The sequence below is a fragment of the Apostichopus japonicus genome, chromosome 20, assembly GCF_037975245.1.
Source record: "Apostichopus japonicus isolate 1M-3 chromosome 20, ASM3797524v1, whole genome shotgun sequence".
Classification (NCBI taxonomy): Eukaryota; Metazoa; Echinodermata; class Holothuroidea; order Aspidochirotida; family Stichopodidae; genus Apostichopus; species Apostichopus japonicus.
In genome coordinates this window covers 34,480,693-34,498,903 of record NC_092580.1, presented here as the reverse complement: position 1 = coordinate 34,498,903, position 18,211 = coordinate 34,480,693, and the positions used below count along the sequence as shown (strand labels likewise).

At 39.7% G+C, this 18,211-nt stretch overlaps 1 protein-coding gene across 1 annotated transcript; it reads right to left on the bottom strand.

Moving 5' to 3' along the window:
• Positions 1 to 15,192: 15,192 nt before the first annotated feature.
• On the bottom strand, positions 15,193 to 18,196 carry LOC139961413 (uncharacterized). The gene is made up of 2 exons (XM_071960555.1): positions 15,918 to 18,196; positions 15,193 to 15,801 (listed from the first exon to the last, which is right to left on the bottom strand). The coding sequence occupies exons 1-2, from the start codon at positions 18,144 to 18,146 to the stop codon at positions 15,193 to 15,195; spliced, it is 2,838 nt and encodes a 945-aa protein (XP_071816656.1). The 5' UTR covers positions 18,147 to 18,196.
• Positions 18,197 to 18,211: the final 15 nt, after the last annotated feature.

Sequence of the window (18,211 nt, the reverse complement as noted above, 5' to 3'; positions counted from 1 at the left end):
CAGTTACAAACAATCAAGTCTTACACGCTTGTTATCTATAAATATATTTTTATTTCTTTCTTTTTTCTGTTTGTCTTTTTCATTGCATTTAAGTTTCCTGTAGAATTGAAAATTAATCTCAGTAAATGAACAAAAATGTAACAATACACATTCTGTAGAATAGTTAGTAAAGAATAAAAAATTGCTTCTGTGAAGGCAAGATTCCTGGCTCAATAAACCTTAATTTCTTGTTTCTTTTTCTTTTTTTCATTTTTTTTATGTTGTCTTGAATACTTCATGGTACTTTTTTAAATTAACTCCAAGATGCTGATGTGTTGTAGTCTCCACCTCCACATCAAAAGGAGCTGAGTGTGGCTTCTGTGCTTCTGGCTTCTGTGCTTCTGGCTACTGTGCTTCAATAATCAAGTTGAGCTATTGGATAATAGAGTTCCTTGATGGCCCTTAAACACGCATCCTTAATTGTTGATTATGGAATAAAGGGAGATATTCCAGTTGCTGAAGTTCGTTCCTCTTCTGGAACTCAATGAGTTAACATGGTAGCTCTCATCATCAACGTACCCACATGCCTTTCAACTACCTCCATTATCATAGGGATCAACCACCAGTCAACGAAAGTCATCAACGCTCGCCGCTTCCGTGTAAAAGGTACTCAAATTCTGATCCGGAGAGTTGCTGTTACCTTCAACAAACAACGTAGCAAATCTGAAGCCATAGCCAACGGTATCTACAACAACCGAACCAACCCAATGCCACAACTGCCAAGCTTTTGGCCACAGTAGCGTTGTGCGGTAGTCGGATTTCACACAACCGGTAGTGTTGCAACATGAATACCGGTATCATAACTACAACCGGTATTTTCCTCAACTTTCATCTACGGTTCAAAGCACTTAGTTACGAGACTGTCAATGTCATACATTCAATATGCATAGCCTAGGCTATGTACATACTCTTACACGCACGGTTATAAAAAAAAATATATAAAAAAAACACGCTATATTAGGGCCTTTGTTTTTTAACATACACTTCCAAAAGAAAAGCACAAACCTTGGAAAAAAAGCAACCCACACCATCCTTCATTCACACTCGACGTACGATATTAGATTAACACGTTCGCACGTGGATTAAACTTGTAATCCGTACACAAACATGAATTGGGACTTCCCCACTATTCCATGATATTGGAATAGGGCAACCCCTTCAAGTTCAAAAGTTCACAATGAAAAGTTTTTAACTATCAACAAGTCACCACGTGTTTGGAACTTCAGACAATTAGAATATAACATAGGGGCTACGTAAATACGGTATTACAAACTACATACATAAGAATAGTACAGATTTATTTTTATCGTTAATCGGCTGTTGTTTACTCCAGGAAATATACTCTGAATACGTGCAATATCAATCTTTCGTACAAAAGTTCTTAAAAATTCAAAAAGTAGCGAAAGATAAATATAAATGACATCGTGGAACCCCCCGCATTAATAAACGAATCCATTTCATTACAGCATCAAAATCTCAAGTACTGCACTGCTGTGTACCAGTACCGTATCCTAGGCTATAATAATATACAGTCCCGTGCGAAGATGGATTTAAACTGGATATACTCCCTGCGGTTTTGGCTCAAAATTTATAAAATCGTTAAAATTATTATAACAAAATAAGGTGAAATGCATAAGGGTAAGATTTTGTACATGGGAACCTTGACAATCATCGTTTGAAGGAAGAATAAATAACGAAAATTGCAGAATAACTTTGAGGTCCCGTAACATGTTGAGCGCAAGTAACGTTCGATATTTATTGTAGCCTACGTCCAAATTACTACGTGAAAAGTTGATTTGTTAATATATAGCCTAGTCTAGGCCAGTACGTAAGTTGATCAGATATTATTCAAACTAAGAACACAGAAAAACCGTGTTTTGTTTTCTTTATTTCAAATAGTAACACGTAGATATTTTTATTATGTCCGGGATTCCCGGGAATGATACCGAAACGAATGTAATAACCGGTTGTTTTCCCAATACCGGTAGTAGTTACACATTGCACTGTGATCGGGATTAGTCAATACCGGGATCGGGATACCGGGATTCACTTGACTACCGGGATCCCGCACAACCCTAGGCCACAGAGCAGGCACCTGTACCAGTCTTCGTTGCGGTGGTCATCACCCGCTTTGCCTTCTCCACGAGAAGCGGCAAAGTGTGCCAACTGAAAGCTACAGAGGATGCCCGATGTACCACCGCCAACTCCGAAAGACCAGCAGTGAACATGGAGCCTCTGGCAACAGTTCCTCATCACCATTAACCAGGGGCGTATCCAGGATTTTCCAATAGGGGGGGCGCCAGGCATGAATGATCGCCGTCCTGGGGGTTGGGTCTAAGGGGAGGGGTGTACAATTTTTGCTTTCAAAGAAGGGCTGAAATGCAAAATGGTGTCATATGCACGGGCGGCGATCCGTACTTCCGAGTGGGGGGGGGGGGGGATATGACCTTGTTGACTATCTAAGCGTAGCGCCACCATGGGTTGGCGCGAAGTGTACAAGAAAATTTTGGGATTAACAAACCCTCTAGATGGCCGGAAACGGCACTTCCCGAGGTTTCCAAGCGGCATATACCCAACTTTAAAATAGAGATGTCATGTCCGAAATATCTCATAATCAGGATCCAAAATACTTTTTTTTTTTAATTTCGGGTGTTATTTTGGGAAAATTGCCCCTGTCAATCTTGTTTCAGGCGCAACGTTAGAATGTTCGAGAGCCCTGTTATATTATTCGATGAAGAAAATGGCCTCATGCAGGCTATTATAGGCCTATACACATGCAATACACAATTATGTAGTTACATTCCTAGGTGCCGATTGCTAGGGCATCCAGGTGAAACGTGTATTAAGCATTACCCTGGTTACATGAGATTCTCAGCTGTTCGAGGGAACATGTACGTGTGTAGACCTACTATAGGGCCTATATGAATACTATGAGGGTGCATATATGTACTATATCAATACCGTGGGCGCAATAATACATTTTGTTGTTATAGGGCCAATGAAGCCTACAGTCAACTATTTTTGCTTTATAAAGACGCTTTATTTGAAAAGATCGCACTGCGTTTATGGTAGGCGAGAAATGAAGCTAAAAAAGAGCCGTACATTAACGAAGATGCATAAATGTAGGCATGAAAATATTCTTATCCCTGGCATTTGGTGGGGGGGGGGGGATATGGTGCATTACATCCCCTCCACCCATTTTCATGGGGGGATATATCCCCCCTCCACCCAGGATCGCCGCCCATGGCCATTTGTGATCCATTTTTCGACCTTAATAATAAGCAACATTTCCAGTAAATATGGACACAAAATGCACAATTTAGTATGGCTGGCATGTCATTTAGTGTTTATAGTGATAATACAAACACAATTACCATCTATGTTTCTAAAACTATTATGCCGCCGAACTTCGCCAGAACCTTTTTTTGGCAAACAAAAAATAAAGCATACGGGAGGGGGGTGGGGGTTAAGCGATCACCGACATCTCACATAAAGGTCGTCATCAATTTTTTTTTTTTTTTTTTTTTTTTTTGGTGACGGCCAATAGGGGGGGCGCGCGCCTGTTGCGCCCCCCCCTGGATACGCCCCTGCATTAACAAAGCCAACCACTGCGAAGCCAGCTACTGCGAAACCAACTCCACAAAAATCAGTCACCAGAAAACAGACCCCATCGAAACCAGCTCCAAAGAAGACAGCTTCAAAGATAACCAACAACACAACCCAAACCACACCAATGCCCAAGAAGACAGCATCGCAGTAGCAACTAATCCACTCGCCGGCAAACATCACAGCTCAAACCAACGCCGCCACCTACGCAGATATCGTCAGGGGTATCCAGGAGGAAGCCGAAGCCAACCTCAACACTACCATTGAGACCTTCAGGGAACAGGTCCCGTCCCTGGTTTCCTGAAGGAGACCCTCCGGATACTCCGAATGCACAACCTCACCGACAAAGAAGCAGACAAGATCGAGATGGCAGCAGACCGAATCTTCAACAATACCACTTGTATACTTAAGACAACACCCACAATGACATTCATATCGTATTAGCAAAGCAGCTGCAAGTACATGTTATAATCTGGCTGCTTCTTATGTATACTCTTTATGCACTGGAGTTGAGATCAGTGGCTCAAGTTCTTTGGATTTCGTGCCCAGGTTCTATCTTGGGTGACTTGCTTACAAGTATCCTCATTCATGCACTTCCGTATCATAGGTTATCAACCTGTATAGCATGTATTCGAGTCACTCCCAGATTAATGTATGTCGTCTAGTTTCAGAGTTGTTGACAATTAACAATTCATAATCATGGACGTTAAATATGAATGTAAGAGACTGACTTCGGTCAGCTTGCGGCTTTGATAAGCCAATGATGGCTTCTTCGCGAGTTCATGCTTACAGGAGGATCTAATATATACACATACATATAGTAAGAGGACTGGCGTTGAGAGAGTTGATTAAGTTGCTTACTGTATTTCCCTATGTTCCCAAGCTCTACAGGCCTATACTTAACAAGTGTTTCAACTTAGATTATTTTACAGTGAAACCAATCACAGTTCGCTCTCCCAAACTTACAGCAGATAAGCATTCATACCACATATATAATTAAAAATTGAATCGATAAATAAATAGATATTAAACTTAACATAAAGTCCCTTCTTCTACGGTCGGTTGAATCAAACATTTTATCAATTTAATTGCCTGGAAGGATCGTGCTATAAATTCGTATTGTTGCTTCAATCGGCAGTTCTATAGGCGATCGATATAACCAGAACGTGATCGAAAACAGGCCCGATCAAACACAGGGTTTTGAAGAAAACAACTCATCAAAGGTCTGCTTATCTGGGGATCATTTGGTCATTGTATTGCCTATGTTTGGATTTACTGGGCGTTGCTGCCGTATTTCTCTCATATTTGTTCGGATTTTGCACACCCGATCTAATTGGCAGTGTGTTTAACATAAGTCCTATATACATTAACTTACACTGTGTACATATATTAAGGAGATCCACATATCATTGTGATAAAGCGATTCTTAACTGCTTCGATCATTTTAATGCCAAGGTAAGATTTAAAACAAAATGTCGTTTAATCTAGAATGTGCATGAAATTAATTTTACAGACCTCTTTGGTCTAGCTTCGTCTGTTTGTATATAGGAACGGAAGCTTGACATAGCGTGTGTCGTAAAACAAAATCATAGATCCTTCCTTTGGTACAACACAAAGGCTCTCTAGAGCAGAGAATGTGGAGTATAATGCTCATTTAGGGTGGGGGAGTGGTGGGGGGGGGGGTTGTAGGGACACACTGTGGAGGGTGGCGAGAGATGGGACTTTGATTTGATGAAGCCCACCGCAAATTTCAACTCACAATAACACCTTTTAGTTAGTATTTTCTCAGTAAAAGAACACTTCCTAATTAATTTTTCTTCATTTCTCAACTAAGTCACTTTTGAAATAAAACAGAAGGAGCCCTATGATGAGTTATGAAAGGGTTGGGTGGGCTGGGATGTACCTGATATAATACGTGTAATTGTAATCATTTACCTCCACAGGTTTTTTGAAGTAGATAAGCAATTTGCTAAGTGTTTTTTTGGGGGGGGGGGAGGGTGGGTGGGTTCAGCGGTACAACGGTCTCAACGCGTCGGTAAGTAATGTTTTAAATGATACAATCAAATGTTGAATGTTAAAATGTTTACTTCGGTTCTTTTAAAAATTGACATTTGCAGGGTTATTTGCAAAGAAAAAAAAATGTCGAATTGATGACTTGCTTCATTTTGTAAACTAAACGATTTATATTCCTGTATATTTACGCGCAAATATCAATGAACGATGTTTCGCAAAAATAGACTTTGTTTATCAGGCTTACACTAAGCTGATAGAAATGTAGAATTTCGCATACAAATTATATAATTATTTTAAATTGTAAAATGTTTAAGATCCGTGATCTCTTCTAATTTTTAATTAATGACGGCTCGACACCACATCATTGATATAATTATACCTTTTTAATTAAAGTGTAATTGGTGAAATAAGCGTATAAGGTGTGTTGCCATGTGCAATATAAATAAATAATACTTAACTGCTCATTAAATTAAAAAGAAGTCATCAACTCGTTACAAAATATTAACTTGCCAACTAATGAACTCAACAAGGTTATTCCAGAGAACATTTAACATTTCGTAGAGACTATAACCGTAACCATATGCATAACCCTATTTGTTAAAGTGATATAAATTAAAATGTTTTACTTGACGAATCATGTAATATTTAGAAATAACAGGACAACTTTCGGACTAACTAAAAAATAAAGTGGTTAGAAACATTTGTTAGTCTTCATTAGTAAATAATTTATCATTATAATATGCGACAGTAATTTTGTGTCTCCCAAAACTTAATATAAGATATTATTTTCATTTTGAATCCTTTGACTGTTTTGTTTTGTCTATACAACTATCGTCCTGATGTAATTTTGTTAGACTTAGAGAACAGAATATCTTCTACCATTCGATAATGGTAATGCGATACTGCAACTTAATAAACTAAAATTAACTGCAAAATAATACGAGATCATTCTATGGATGTCCTGCTAGTGCCATATAGAATTTCAAGTTAGTATTCACCAATCAATTTGACACAGACCACCCTTGGTTTATAGAAATCATAAAAAGTAAGTGGAAACAGAAGTTTCCTTGAAGGAAATTGAATGACTTCACAAGATGCGGCGGGTATTACTATAGTTTCTCCTCCTTTGCCAGTCATCAGCTATATATATTGGTGTGTATAACCAATTCTTAACTGTTCAAAGTTTAACATCAAAACTGACCCTTTCATTCAAAATAAGACATATTCACGTTTAAAAAGTCAACCTCAGATCTCCGTCAAAAATAAACATGACATGAATTATGAAACATATATATATATTTGATTTGTTTTAGAGAACATCAGAAACTAACTATGTTTCGAGACAGCCGACGAAAGACTACAATCTTCATAAACATTATCCTTTTCACTTTGCTGCTGGGAAATTTGGAACCACTGGCAGGTAAATGTTCATGCGAAAAGCCCTGGCTACCTTTTCTTGAACATTGTTACTTGTTTGTCGACAAACGCTTAAATCAAACTGATGCGGAATCTACTTGTCAGTCTTTGAGTGATTATAGCAGAGCCTGCCATCTTGTCTCGATACTCAGCCAAGTAGAACAAGACTTTATAGCTGAAGGTATTTGGAAACATTTTGGGAACCGACGAGCGACTATTGGGTTAAAGAGAGTCAGTGGCGTGTTCACTTGGTTGGACGGCTCCGAGATGGGCTACAGTGCTTGGCAGCCGGGACAACCCGGGACAACAGCCGTTTGTGCGGCGACTCGTAGGGATACCATTCTTTGGGGTGACATAAATTGCCAGTTGACACTGAGATTTATTTGTAAGAAATAACCTGAATTTACAGCGATCAAGTTTATTAATCCGACGAAAATTCTGAAAGTTAAGGCTGGATATCTGGATCAACTAAATCCTTGCACAAATTCATTTTCGAAACTCATCATCTTGGCAGAAAATGTGCGCTCCTTTTTTTCCATTTGAATATTCTCGTTACTATTCCAACGATAATACTTTGCAGTGTTGTATCGAGTAAAATAAATATTCAAAAGTGCAATAAATCGAGAAAACTAATCAGCTGTACCCATAGATATAATAAAGTGGGGAAGGGGGGGGGGGTGGGAGTGGAAATAGACTCTCCAAATAATTGTCAGGTCCGCCGTAAATTGTCAGAAAAAATGTTTCTTTTTAGAAAATAGTTAATGCCTGCCACCCCATCCCTTCCACCGAGGCATTTGGCCTCCGGCTCTCGTAGCTTCGATTTTCTACAAAAAAAGTAGTTATATAATTCGTCGCAATGGACAATTTTGGCACGATTCGTATAGATATTTGAATTAATGTTTCATATTAGCTAAGCCGATATGAGCTCAGGTGACGGCTTATATTCACTTTTCGAAGCCTTAGTAATTACCACTATGGTAAACAACCAAAATTTTGAAAATATATACCGCTTGATTATAGTACATTTACAACACACTATACTTGTATTGGTATTTGACTGAGCAAGCACATGTATGCCCCCCAGTGTTAAATCACATTTGTCATCTTTAAAGCGAATTGTTCGAATAATCTGTGATGCTCCTTACCAGGCCGACTTCAAATCCCTTTTCTATGGTCTTAGAATATTAAATATATTCAATATCCATAGATGCCAACTAGGATTTTTTGGCATACAACTGTTAGCAAAACATACTACATCAAAGTGTTGATATTTTATTTGTGCCAATTAATGGGAGCTTTACTTATAATATATAACACTTAGAATTTATTCGCAAAGAGTGATTTCAACACGATATTATTTCAGTCTCTCGCCATGAACCTCTACCCCTCTCCTCCCCACCCCCCCGCCTCTTTAGTCCCTTCCCTCTTTTCAGTATCCATGTATGGACACCGTAATTTACATATGAATGGATGGTAACGCACACATAGTGAATTAAAATAGATAATAACAGAAATAAGTCTCTGCTCCCTCCATCGCTCGTCAACTTATCAGACTCATATCTATCATTTTACTAAATTGTTGTGTTTGTCTTCAAATAAACGAACTACGAGCTGTTAACGTCACGTTTGTAGTTTCTCTCAAAGAGAGAGCCTTTCATTGTAAGGAATACGTTTGAGGCAAATATTTACTAGGTTTTCATCTTACGTGTTTGCGACAGGATGGAAGGAGTTTGGTTTGAAGTAATGTTAATCGGGGACGGATCGGACACTGTGTATATTGTGGGAGCAAATTATTATTAGTTCACGAATATCATCTTCCCTGTGCTCAACTTCCCTCCTGCCCTCCTGTCCCCCTGCCCTCCTGTCCTCCTTCACTCCTGCCCCGTCCCCGCTTCCCCTCCTCCCTTCCTTCCCTCCTTCCCTCCTACCCTTCGTCAAAGAAATGACAACATGTTAATTAAGATCCTTGTCGCAGTGCAGAAGACAAACGTGGGGACTGAGAAAATAAAATCAATGTTGTACTACGACATCTTGAATTTCAGTCTTTTATTTTCAATCAATCAGTCAATAAATCAATCAATCAAAGCAGTGAGGTACAGGCTTAACTTTGTCTCACCAATTGTAAATTGTTTTGATATCACGGTTTTAATCGCCGTGGCATGTAACCTGACAATTATTTTCTGAGACGAACTAGTTGTTGAAACGTTATCCGTATTTTTATGATTCGAGAGACTGCATGGATAATTATATATTATAATAATATATGTTTAATGTACATGATCATATGTCTGTGGTATCAAGAAGTAAATTTGAACCAAACAAATGTTGGTCTTGACAAGGCTCTCCTGGAATGGAAATAGTTAGAGCGACTCCCGTTAATATAGTAATTCGTTCTCTACTATTCGATACTGAAATTAGTAAGTGACAAAGCGCCCTCAATTTGATTGGTTTCACCATACTTCAACCGTCTCTATCCGTTGTTAAATGGATTTCTATTCTAGAAATCCTCTCAGTGATTGGTATGCCAGCTACAGAGAAAGAAACAAAGGGGGGGGGGGGGGGGGGCTGTAACGGCTTGCCCGAAAAATATTACCAACATTTTTCGCGTTCAACATGTCAATGTGCATATCATATAGGCATGCTTCGGTTATTACATCGCATGCTAATAACATACAATCATTTGCCGTGTTATTACCCTTCCATATTGGTTATAATTATTGGGAAAGTCGTTAAAATAATAATGATCATAATAATATCAGTTTAACCATTGAAAAACACATAGCAAATTATTTTTCTTCCGGTAGGTGCCCGAAAAATTCTAAGCATATTGCCCGAATTTTCACAAAAATTGTTGGTTGGGGGGGCTGCAGCAATCCCCCCCCAGCCCCTGCCTCCTACGCCTATGAGTAGAATGACACTGTGGGCACAACAACTCACTTGATATTAACATATAGAAACCTGTCAAGGCCTGATTAAGCTAGTGCGGGGCCTGTAGTGTTCAGCTAAGGCGCGTTCCATTTTCGTTTTCATCTTTGTGCAGCGGCTATGACTACCTCATTAATTACTGTGTAAAAATAATCACCCCAATGGAAGGTGATAATTGGCTAAAATCGCTAACCTTAAACACCCAGTCGTTCATAAAAGTTGAAGGCAGTGCAGTATAGTAATAGAGCAAGTGTAGAGTCACTGACTTGGATTTTGATAGCGTGTAAGCATGCATTTAGTGCGGGGTCCTTGATAATGCGGGGCCTGTAGCATATGCTACTTTCGCTACTAAGTTAATCCGGCACTGGGCACAGCCCCCACCCCCTACCCATTCCCACCATCAGTAACACCCTACTCTGTGAATTTCTGTCATTAGTGAATTTCTGTCACTATCTCGACAGGTTACGAATCTCTTTCGAATTTTTTTCCTGAATTCTTTTTTAGAAAGAATGCACTCGTCTTTGACATGCTGAGTGTTGCTTCACGTTAATTTTGTCTCTGCCTGGCCAACAACACTCACTGTCTTACGTAATCGATAATGTTTATGCAAAATTTAAGCAGACGATAGTAAGCATATTATTAGGATGGTCTTAAAGACTGCATACCTGGAGCATTTTAGATTTGCAGTTAAGGAAAACGTACTTAGCTGTGCACCTGTAATGGTCTTCAGGTGGTCATTATAGTAAGTGTGGGTCGTATATCTAATTGTTTGCTACTTGTCTTATGGCTAAAATGATGTACAGTATAAAATACACAGTGCACAAATAAATTACCATACCTCAATGGACCTTATATCGTCATGATCATATTGTAACAGTCTCGATATAAGGGGACTGGGATTGAGGGAATCAAGTTGTTTGGCTTTCGTGCCCAGCTTCTATCTAAGGTGACTATTCTTATAAAGTATCCCAGCGTTACTCGGTCTATTTGATAGGATCGGATGTAGCATCTGCTCTTATCATATACACAGTACACAAAGTATAGATCACGTGAAAGTATTTGCTTTAAACGTAACCTACAATAAACACCCATACGTTATAGATAACACTCACCCAAGATAGAGCACCGGTTCGAAACCTAACCAGCTTACCCACTTGAACCCCACTGGGTAGCCTTACATTGAAACATTACACATTTGATCATATGAAGCATTATACGTGAAACATTATCTTAGTTCTGTTGTACTGCTGAGCGTAGATTAAAGAGTCTATGGTTAGTCGAGTACCATACAGAACATCATACGAACGTGCCACAGAGGGTGTTTCCTTTCGCTGCTGGTTGAGCGAGACAGAGAGAGAGAGAGAGACAGTGCTGTCGAACATCTGCTTCGCTAGACATTGAGCTTCCCGTGTAGAGTAAGTTTCCAGTTTGTTGTAACAGAAACGACGTAAGTAGCAACAACATCATCATAAGTAAAGAAAAGGCGTTAATATTATTCCATATAATTGGATATTCAATTGGTAGTATTTTATAAGTCGAGAGTTGAGTCTGAAATGTTTGTAACCAATGAAAGGATATTACTTACTAACTGTTTCATACAATGTTGTTATAATTACGTATCGCGTTAATTGCAAATACGTTTTATGTATTTATGAAGTAATATTACGTCACGGGACCAACCTGATAACAGTCAAACTTTGAGAAAATAAGTGTTACCGTAGCTAGTATTTTTCAGGAGGGGGGTGGGGGGAGAAGAGATTACGGGGGTGTTAAGATATGTGTTGGGTATCAGTTTAAAGATCTGAGGAGACCGCAATCAGCATCGGTAGAGTGGAGGAATAACAAAATAACTTCTATTGAGGTTTACGGGGAAGTTGTCAGGGCGGGGAGGGAGGAGAGGCGTTAGGAGATGAGAAATTTCCTGCAAACTTTTTGTAAATACAACAATAACTTAAACTTTTTACCCAACCCCCCTCTTCTGTCCTCCCAACCGAACGTTATGCTTTTAGCACACGCGTCAAAGGTATCTGAAGTCAAGTCTCCCCCCCCCCCCCCCCCCCCGCTGTTTCTTTACACACGTGTATAATGGACTGGCGTAGGGATGTGTTATATGTGGGATAATCTTGTCCATTTGGATCTCCTTCCATTTATCCCGTCCCCTCATACACCACCGCTTCATTACAGAGAGTTGCTGGTAAATATTGTAGTCAGTGTGTCTGACGAGTACTAATGTGCGTTTATGAATTGCGCCATCCAATCAAGGTTTAAAAACCCTTCCACAGGCTTATATCGTGATCGTGCACATGTCCAGTTGTCACATGACTCCGTGTATAATGTCAAAGAGTGGCAAAGTCACTCGGAGACATTATCGTAAGCTAGTGTGACGTCATTATTCAATGAAGTCAGTTTCCTTCTTCTAAATATGCACGTGAGACATTCCAATACACTATCCGCTTCTGCAAGTTCGTCTTTCTATTGTTCATGTATCAGTAGGATAATCAGACTAGTGTTCTATTAACTTCTCCTTTAGTCCCAATTCAGAGATGCTTAAAACATTTTGTAATAATCACGTCAAAATGCATGATTCAACACTTAGAAATTGTATGGAACAGAGGCATTAAGTATAGTTGATATAGACTGCTTTGTATGGAAATCACAATGTTTATAGTGCCCTTGTGATATTAATAGCCCGCATTATACACCTACTGTTATATGCACAAAAAGTATGCAGACACCTAACCAAAGATGGCTTAATCAAATGCCGGACATCGATGTCGATAATTAATCAGTGAAACATATTCGGATTAAGGGGAGAGGATGAGGGGATAATACAATAGAAGTATTTACGGCAGAGTTATACGTACTTGAGAGAGAAACAAGGCAGGAGAGATTGTGCGGTATTATGTAATTGTAAAGGCTCATGAATATGCATTTAACAATTACGTCCCAGTATACTAAGACTTAAACTAATAGATGAATTCGAATGCATTCATTATCAGTTATACTTCGGCAATTCACGTCAAACCGTCAAAATACAGCTCAACTTTCCTCTCCCGTGGACGACATCTTTCCTTTGAAACTGATTAGTAAATGTGAGATTTGCGGAGTTAACAAGTTTGTGAGATGATTAGGACTACCATGACGGATTACTAGACTTAGACGACGACACCGTGTGCTTTAAGAATGATCTATTTCAGATAGTGCTAAACTGCATGTACAGGATGAAGAAGGTCATTTCTTCTCTTTGCAATCACCAGAAAAGAAGACATTAAAAATTGAAATCAAAGCAAGATTTGTTTTAATTTTATTTTGTAGGATCCATAAAAAAGTACCGTAATGAAAAAAACCCCTGTCCAATATTAAGAATCTGTCCGTCGATGTAGTATTTTGCCAATAGTGATTGGACTACATCAGCAATTAACTTTGTTCGAGTTGAAACTCCAAGATCGATATTAAGATTTATTGATTGTTCTCCTTTCTATGTCGGCTTCCATTCTTCTCCTTTAAATGTTGAACGTGTATAGCTAACACACCGAACAAGCGCATCGCGACATGTCCAATCAATGTATATATGTATGTATTTTAGATCCTCCTGCAAGCAGGAACTCGCGAAGAAGCCATCATTGGCTTATCAAAGCCGCAAGCTCAGGACCGGAGTCAGTCTCTTACATTCATATTTAACGTCCATGATTGTGAATTGTCAACAACTCTGTAACTGGACGACATACATTAATCTTGGAGTAACTCGAACTCGGGACCTCATGATTGACCTTATGATTGTCTTTATGCTTGACCTTATGATTGCGCCGTATGATTCAATAGTGAAGGAACATTTTACGATTGATCTGAGCATTTGCAAAAGGGAGGAGGTTTATCTCAACCTAGTAAAGCCGTAGCAGCTAAAAAGAGTACGTCATGTCACGTTGACTAAATTGATAGGTTCATTACGAGAACTCGCGTTGCGCTGTCACAGTAAATGATTGGATATAGGCCTACATTAGATGGCGCTACATCTCTCTCAGTGTGCAGTTCCTTTTCTTGACATGTAGCCTTTGTATTAAGGTTTTCCTTTATAACCCTAAACTATTTGAATTTTTCGACAGTACTTCCAGTTTGCTCTTACCATGCAACTCATAGGCCCAGGAGGCGGGGGGCTGGGGGAGGGGGGGGGGGCTGGGGAGGGTGGCTGCAGCCCCCAACCATTTTTTGGGGTGAAAATTCGGGCAATATGCTGAGAATTTTTCGGGCACCTACTGAAGAAGAATAATTTGCAGTGTGTTTTTCATTTTTTTGGGGGGTGAAAATTCGGCAATATGCAGAGAAATTTTCGGGCATCTACTGAAAGAATAATGATTTGCAATGTGTTTTTCAATTTTTTGGTGAAAATTCGGGCAATATGCTGAGAATTTTTCGAGCACCTACTGAAAGAAGAATAATTTGCAATGTGTTTTTCAATTTTTTTGGTGAAAATTCGGGCAATATGCTGAGAATTTTTCGGGCACCTACCAGTGGCGGAGCGTCCATACAGTCAGAGGGACGGGTGCCCCCCTGACGGACTCAAATGGACTGCTGGCGCCCTTTTCAGCTTTTTACCACTTTTTACTTATTCGCGATTATTGACTTTTTATTGCGCTCTCAAATACCTATTGACATTTGTCACATTTTGTTGGTGCAATTTTCTGACAAATGGCGATGTTCTTACGTAAACAATAATCAATCTGAACAAGGATTTTTTTATTCTCTCTACTGTATTTGTCGATCATCTCACGGATTCAAACGCCATCTGTAAACTTGTTTTTTTTAAACTCTCATTCACCTTTGACCCTTAATCACAACTTTTTTATATCTCAATTCCAAACCTAGCGCCCTTTACTCTCGTTTTTATATCCTTCAGAACATTCTCCCCTTCTTCGACCAAATGTCGAAACCTAGGTAAACCTATCACCATAACTGTTAACCGACTGAACAAAAAAAGTAAAAAGGAACCCAATGCTCTATAATCAACCCTACACTCAAACTACATCAGGCTACTTAGCCTAACAAATATCATCCCAACAATGTATACACTGTAACAAAAAAGAAAGATTTTCCAAAACATGTTCAAAACCTCCAAACATCATTAGCAACAGATGACTCAAATTTAAAAATAGAACTTACTAACACTTAAATTTAAAAATAAACTTAAAAATACTTCTAATCACACAACTCCAAATGACACACTTTTGTGATATTTCTAATCACCTCACCCCTGCTGGTCTTAATCTTTACCACTCTAATATGGCCATCTGGACCAGGAAACACTTCCTTTATCCTTCCTAATGGCCACTGACCTCTAACTACATCTTTTTCCATTACCAAAACTAAGTCATCGACCTTCAAATCAACTTTTTCCTTATGCCACTTTTTTCGACGATTCAAGGAAGGCAACCACTCCCTGAGCCATCTTTGCCAGAAATGGCGCATCAGCTCCTGCACACGGCGCCATCTCCTCCTTGGACTATATTTCGTGCCATCTACAATTTCCTCTGATGCAAATACTCCACCCATAGACCCATGCAGGAAATGATTTGGTGTCAATGGGGTCATGTCTTTGGGAGAGGCTGACACATACGTCAATGGTCTTGAGTTAATTATACCTTCGGCACCAACAAAGGCTGAATGAAGCTCTTCATCGGTCACGTCTGCATCACCTAGAACTGCTTGAATAGCTCTCTTACTTGTCTTGATTAGTGCTTCATGAGCACCACCAAAATGAGGTGACAATTGGGGTAAGAAATGCCACCTCATCTGACCCGCTGTCACCTCTTGGACCCTTGATTTGTCAATCAACCTGAACAACTCTTTTAGCTCCCGAGACGCACCCACAAAGTTTGTTCCATTGTCTGAGAAACTTCCTCAGGCTCACCTCTTCGACTCACAAATCTATAGAACGCATTTAAGAACGTATCTGTATCAAGACCATAGGCTATTTCTAAATGTACCGCTCTAGTACTTAAGCAAGTGAAGAGACACAAATATCGCTTGGTCCTCACACGACCTCTTCCCTGGATAGTGAGAAAAGGTCCAGCATAATCAACAGCAACCTTAGAAAACGCCCTTAAGGTCACAGTCGCCTTTCTCTTTGGTAACGGTGCCATTACTTGTTCACCACCCTTAACGCTTCTCAACTTACACTGGTTACAATTAGTGTCGCACTCCCTGATCTCTTCACGACCATGTACCACCCAGTACTTTTCACTTATCTTTGACAGAATATAATTAGTACCCTGAACGTGATTACCATCGGTATGATATTTCCTAACTATCAAACGTGTCAGAGCATGTTTGCGAGGGAGAATAACGGGGAATCTCACATCATATGGCAGTGTCTCAACGACACTCAACCGACTAGTCATCCTGAGCAAGCCATCGTCATCTATCTTAGGCAACAAGGATTTCAAGGCACTGTTTGAACCTACAGCACCACCCTTCTTAATATTTTCTATGTCTCGACTGAATGCGTCCTCCTGTGCGACGCACACTAAATAGTTCTCTGCATCTTGAATTTCATCCAGCTTCAAAACTTTACCCTTTGATCTATCTTCACTCTTACTACGACAATTGTTGATGAAACGAAACACATATGCCGTAACTCTACGCATTCTTTCCCAACTACTGAAACGACAAGGGTTTAACTTCCACTCGTCAAATGTTGGTACAACCACCTTCCTATTCATCATTGATACCACTACTTTACGTTGGTCAGACCCAACCACATCGTTCACTGTGTTTACAGGCCAACATGTCGGATCACCATAAAGAAACTCAGGCCCACTCGACCATTTTTCATGCTCTATCATCTTCACAACCGTTGTACCCCGCGAAGCTAAATCCGCAGGATTATCTTTACCCGGCACATGACGCCACTGTGCTGGGTTTGTCAAATGTTGGATCTCCCCAACTCTATTTGCAACAAACGGCTTAAACAACTTACTCCTCCCTCTTATCCAATAGAGGACATTTTGACTGTCTACCCAAAAGACAACATCTTCTAATCTGTAGCACAATACTGATGAGATTGAACCAGCCAACTTCAATCCCAACATTGCACCCATTAATTCTAATTTAGAAATGCTAAGTGCTTTCAAAGGAGCCACCTTTGTCTTGGATGGAATGAGGCGAACAGTCACACCACTATTTGTCTCACTTCGTGCATACGCTACAGCAGCATATGCATCCTTACTAGCATCAGTGAATACATGAATGGATGTTTTACCACTCTCATACTCAATACATCTAGGCACCACTACTTTGTCAAGGTTTTGCAAATCGCTGACCCAAGCTTTAACCTTTGATGCTAACTCTTGAGGAATTTCCTCATCCCACCGCACTCCACTGGACCAGATTTCCTGTAGCATAATTTTTCCAGTAGTGATGATAGGCGACAAAAAACCTAGCGGATCAAAGAGACTTGCAAGCTGACTCAATATGTTTCTCTTTGTCATCTTTTCCAAACTTCTATCTGGGCCTTTGAACACAAACACATCACTCTCAGCTAGCCATGTTAACCCTAAAGCCTTGATTGATGGCCACTCACTATCAGTTATTTTAATCTCTTTAGCTCTATGCTCTACAGGAATAGCTTCGAGTACCTTCTTTGAATTCGATAGCCATTTCCTTGCACTCATACCAGCTTTTGCCCACAACTCTGTGAGCTCACGATACAACTGTATAGCAACATCTTCATCCTCTACACTATCCATACTATCATCCATGTATGTGGATGTTAGAACAGTTTCAGCTGCCCTAGGAAACTGTTCCTTGTAACGCTTTGCATTTTCTTGTGACACTTTTTGGGCAATGAATGGTGACACATTCAACCCAAAAATCAATCTGTTGAATTCGTAAGTGCCTGGTTCCTTTTGCACGTCCAGATCTCGCCACATGAACCTGAACATAGGCCGGTCAACCTCATCTATCTCAATCTGCAAATACATTTCAGAAATGTCGCAGACCACCGCTACTTTGTCTCGCCTGAACCTAAGCAAAACATCACAGAGGTCATTTTGAAGTTTTGGTCCATTATTGATTACATCATTTAAACACAGATCTCTATCTTTCGCTGATGCATCGTAAACTATCCTAACCTTAGTAGTTGTTCGATCCATTTTTACCACAGGAAAGTATGGAATAAACCACTCTGTACTAGATTTAGGTTCCTCTTCATCTACTT

Excerpts from the sequence above, each read along its gene's own strand:
- LOC139961413 (XM_071960555.1), bottom strand. The coding sequence starts at position 18,146 with ATGGATCGAACAACTACTAAGGTTAGGATAGTTTACGATGCATCAGCG. Across the intron at positions 15,802-15,917 it reads TAAATGCGTTCTATAGATTT|GTGACAGCGGGTCAGATGAG; the intron begins GTGAGTCGAAGA and ends AGGGTCCAAGAG.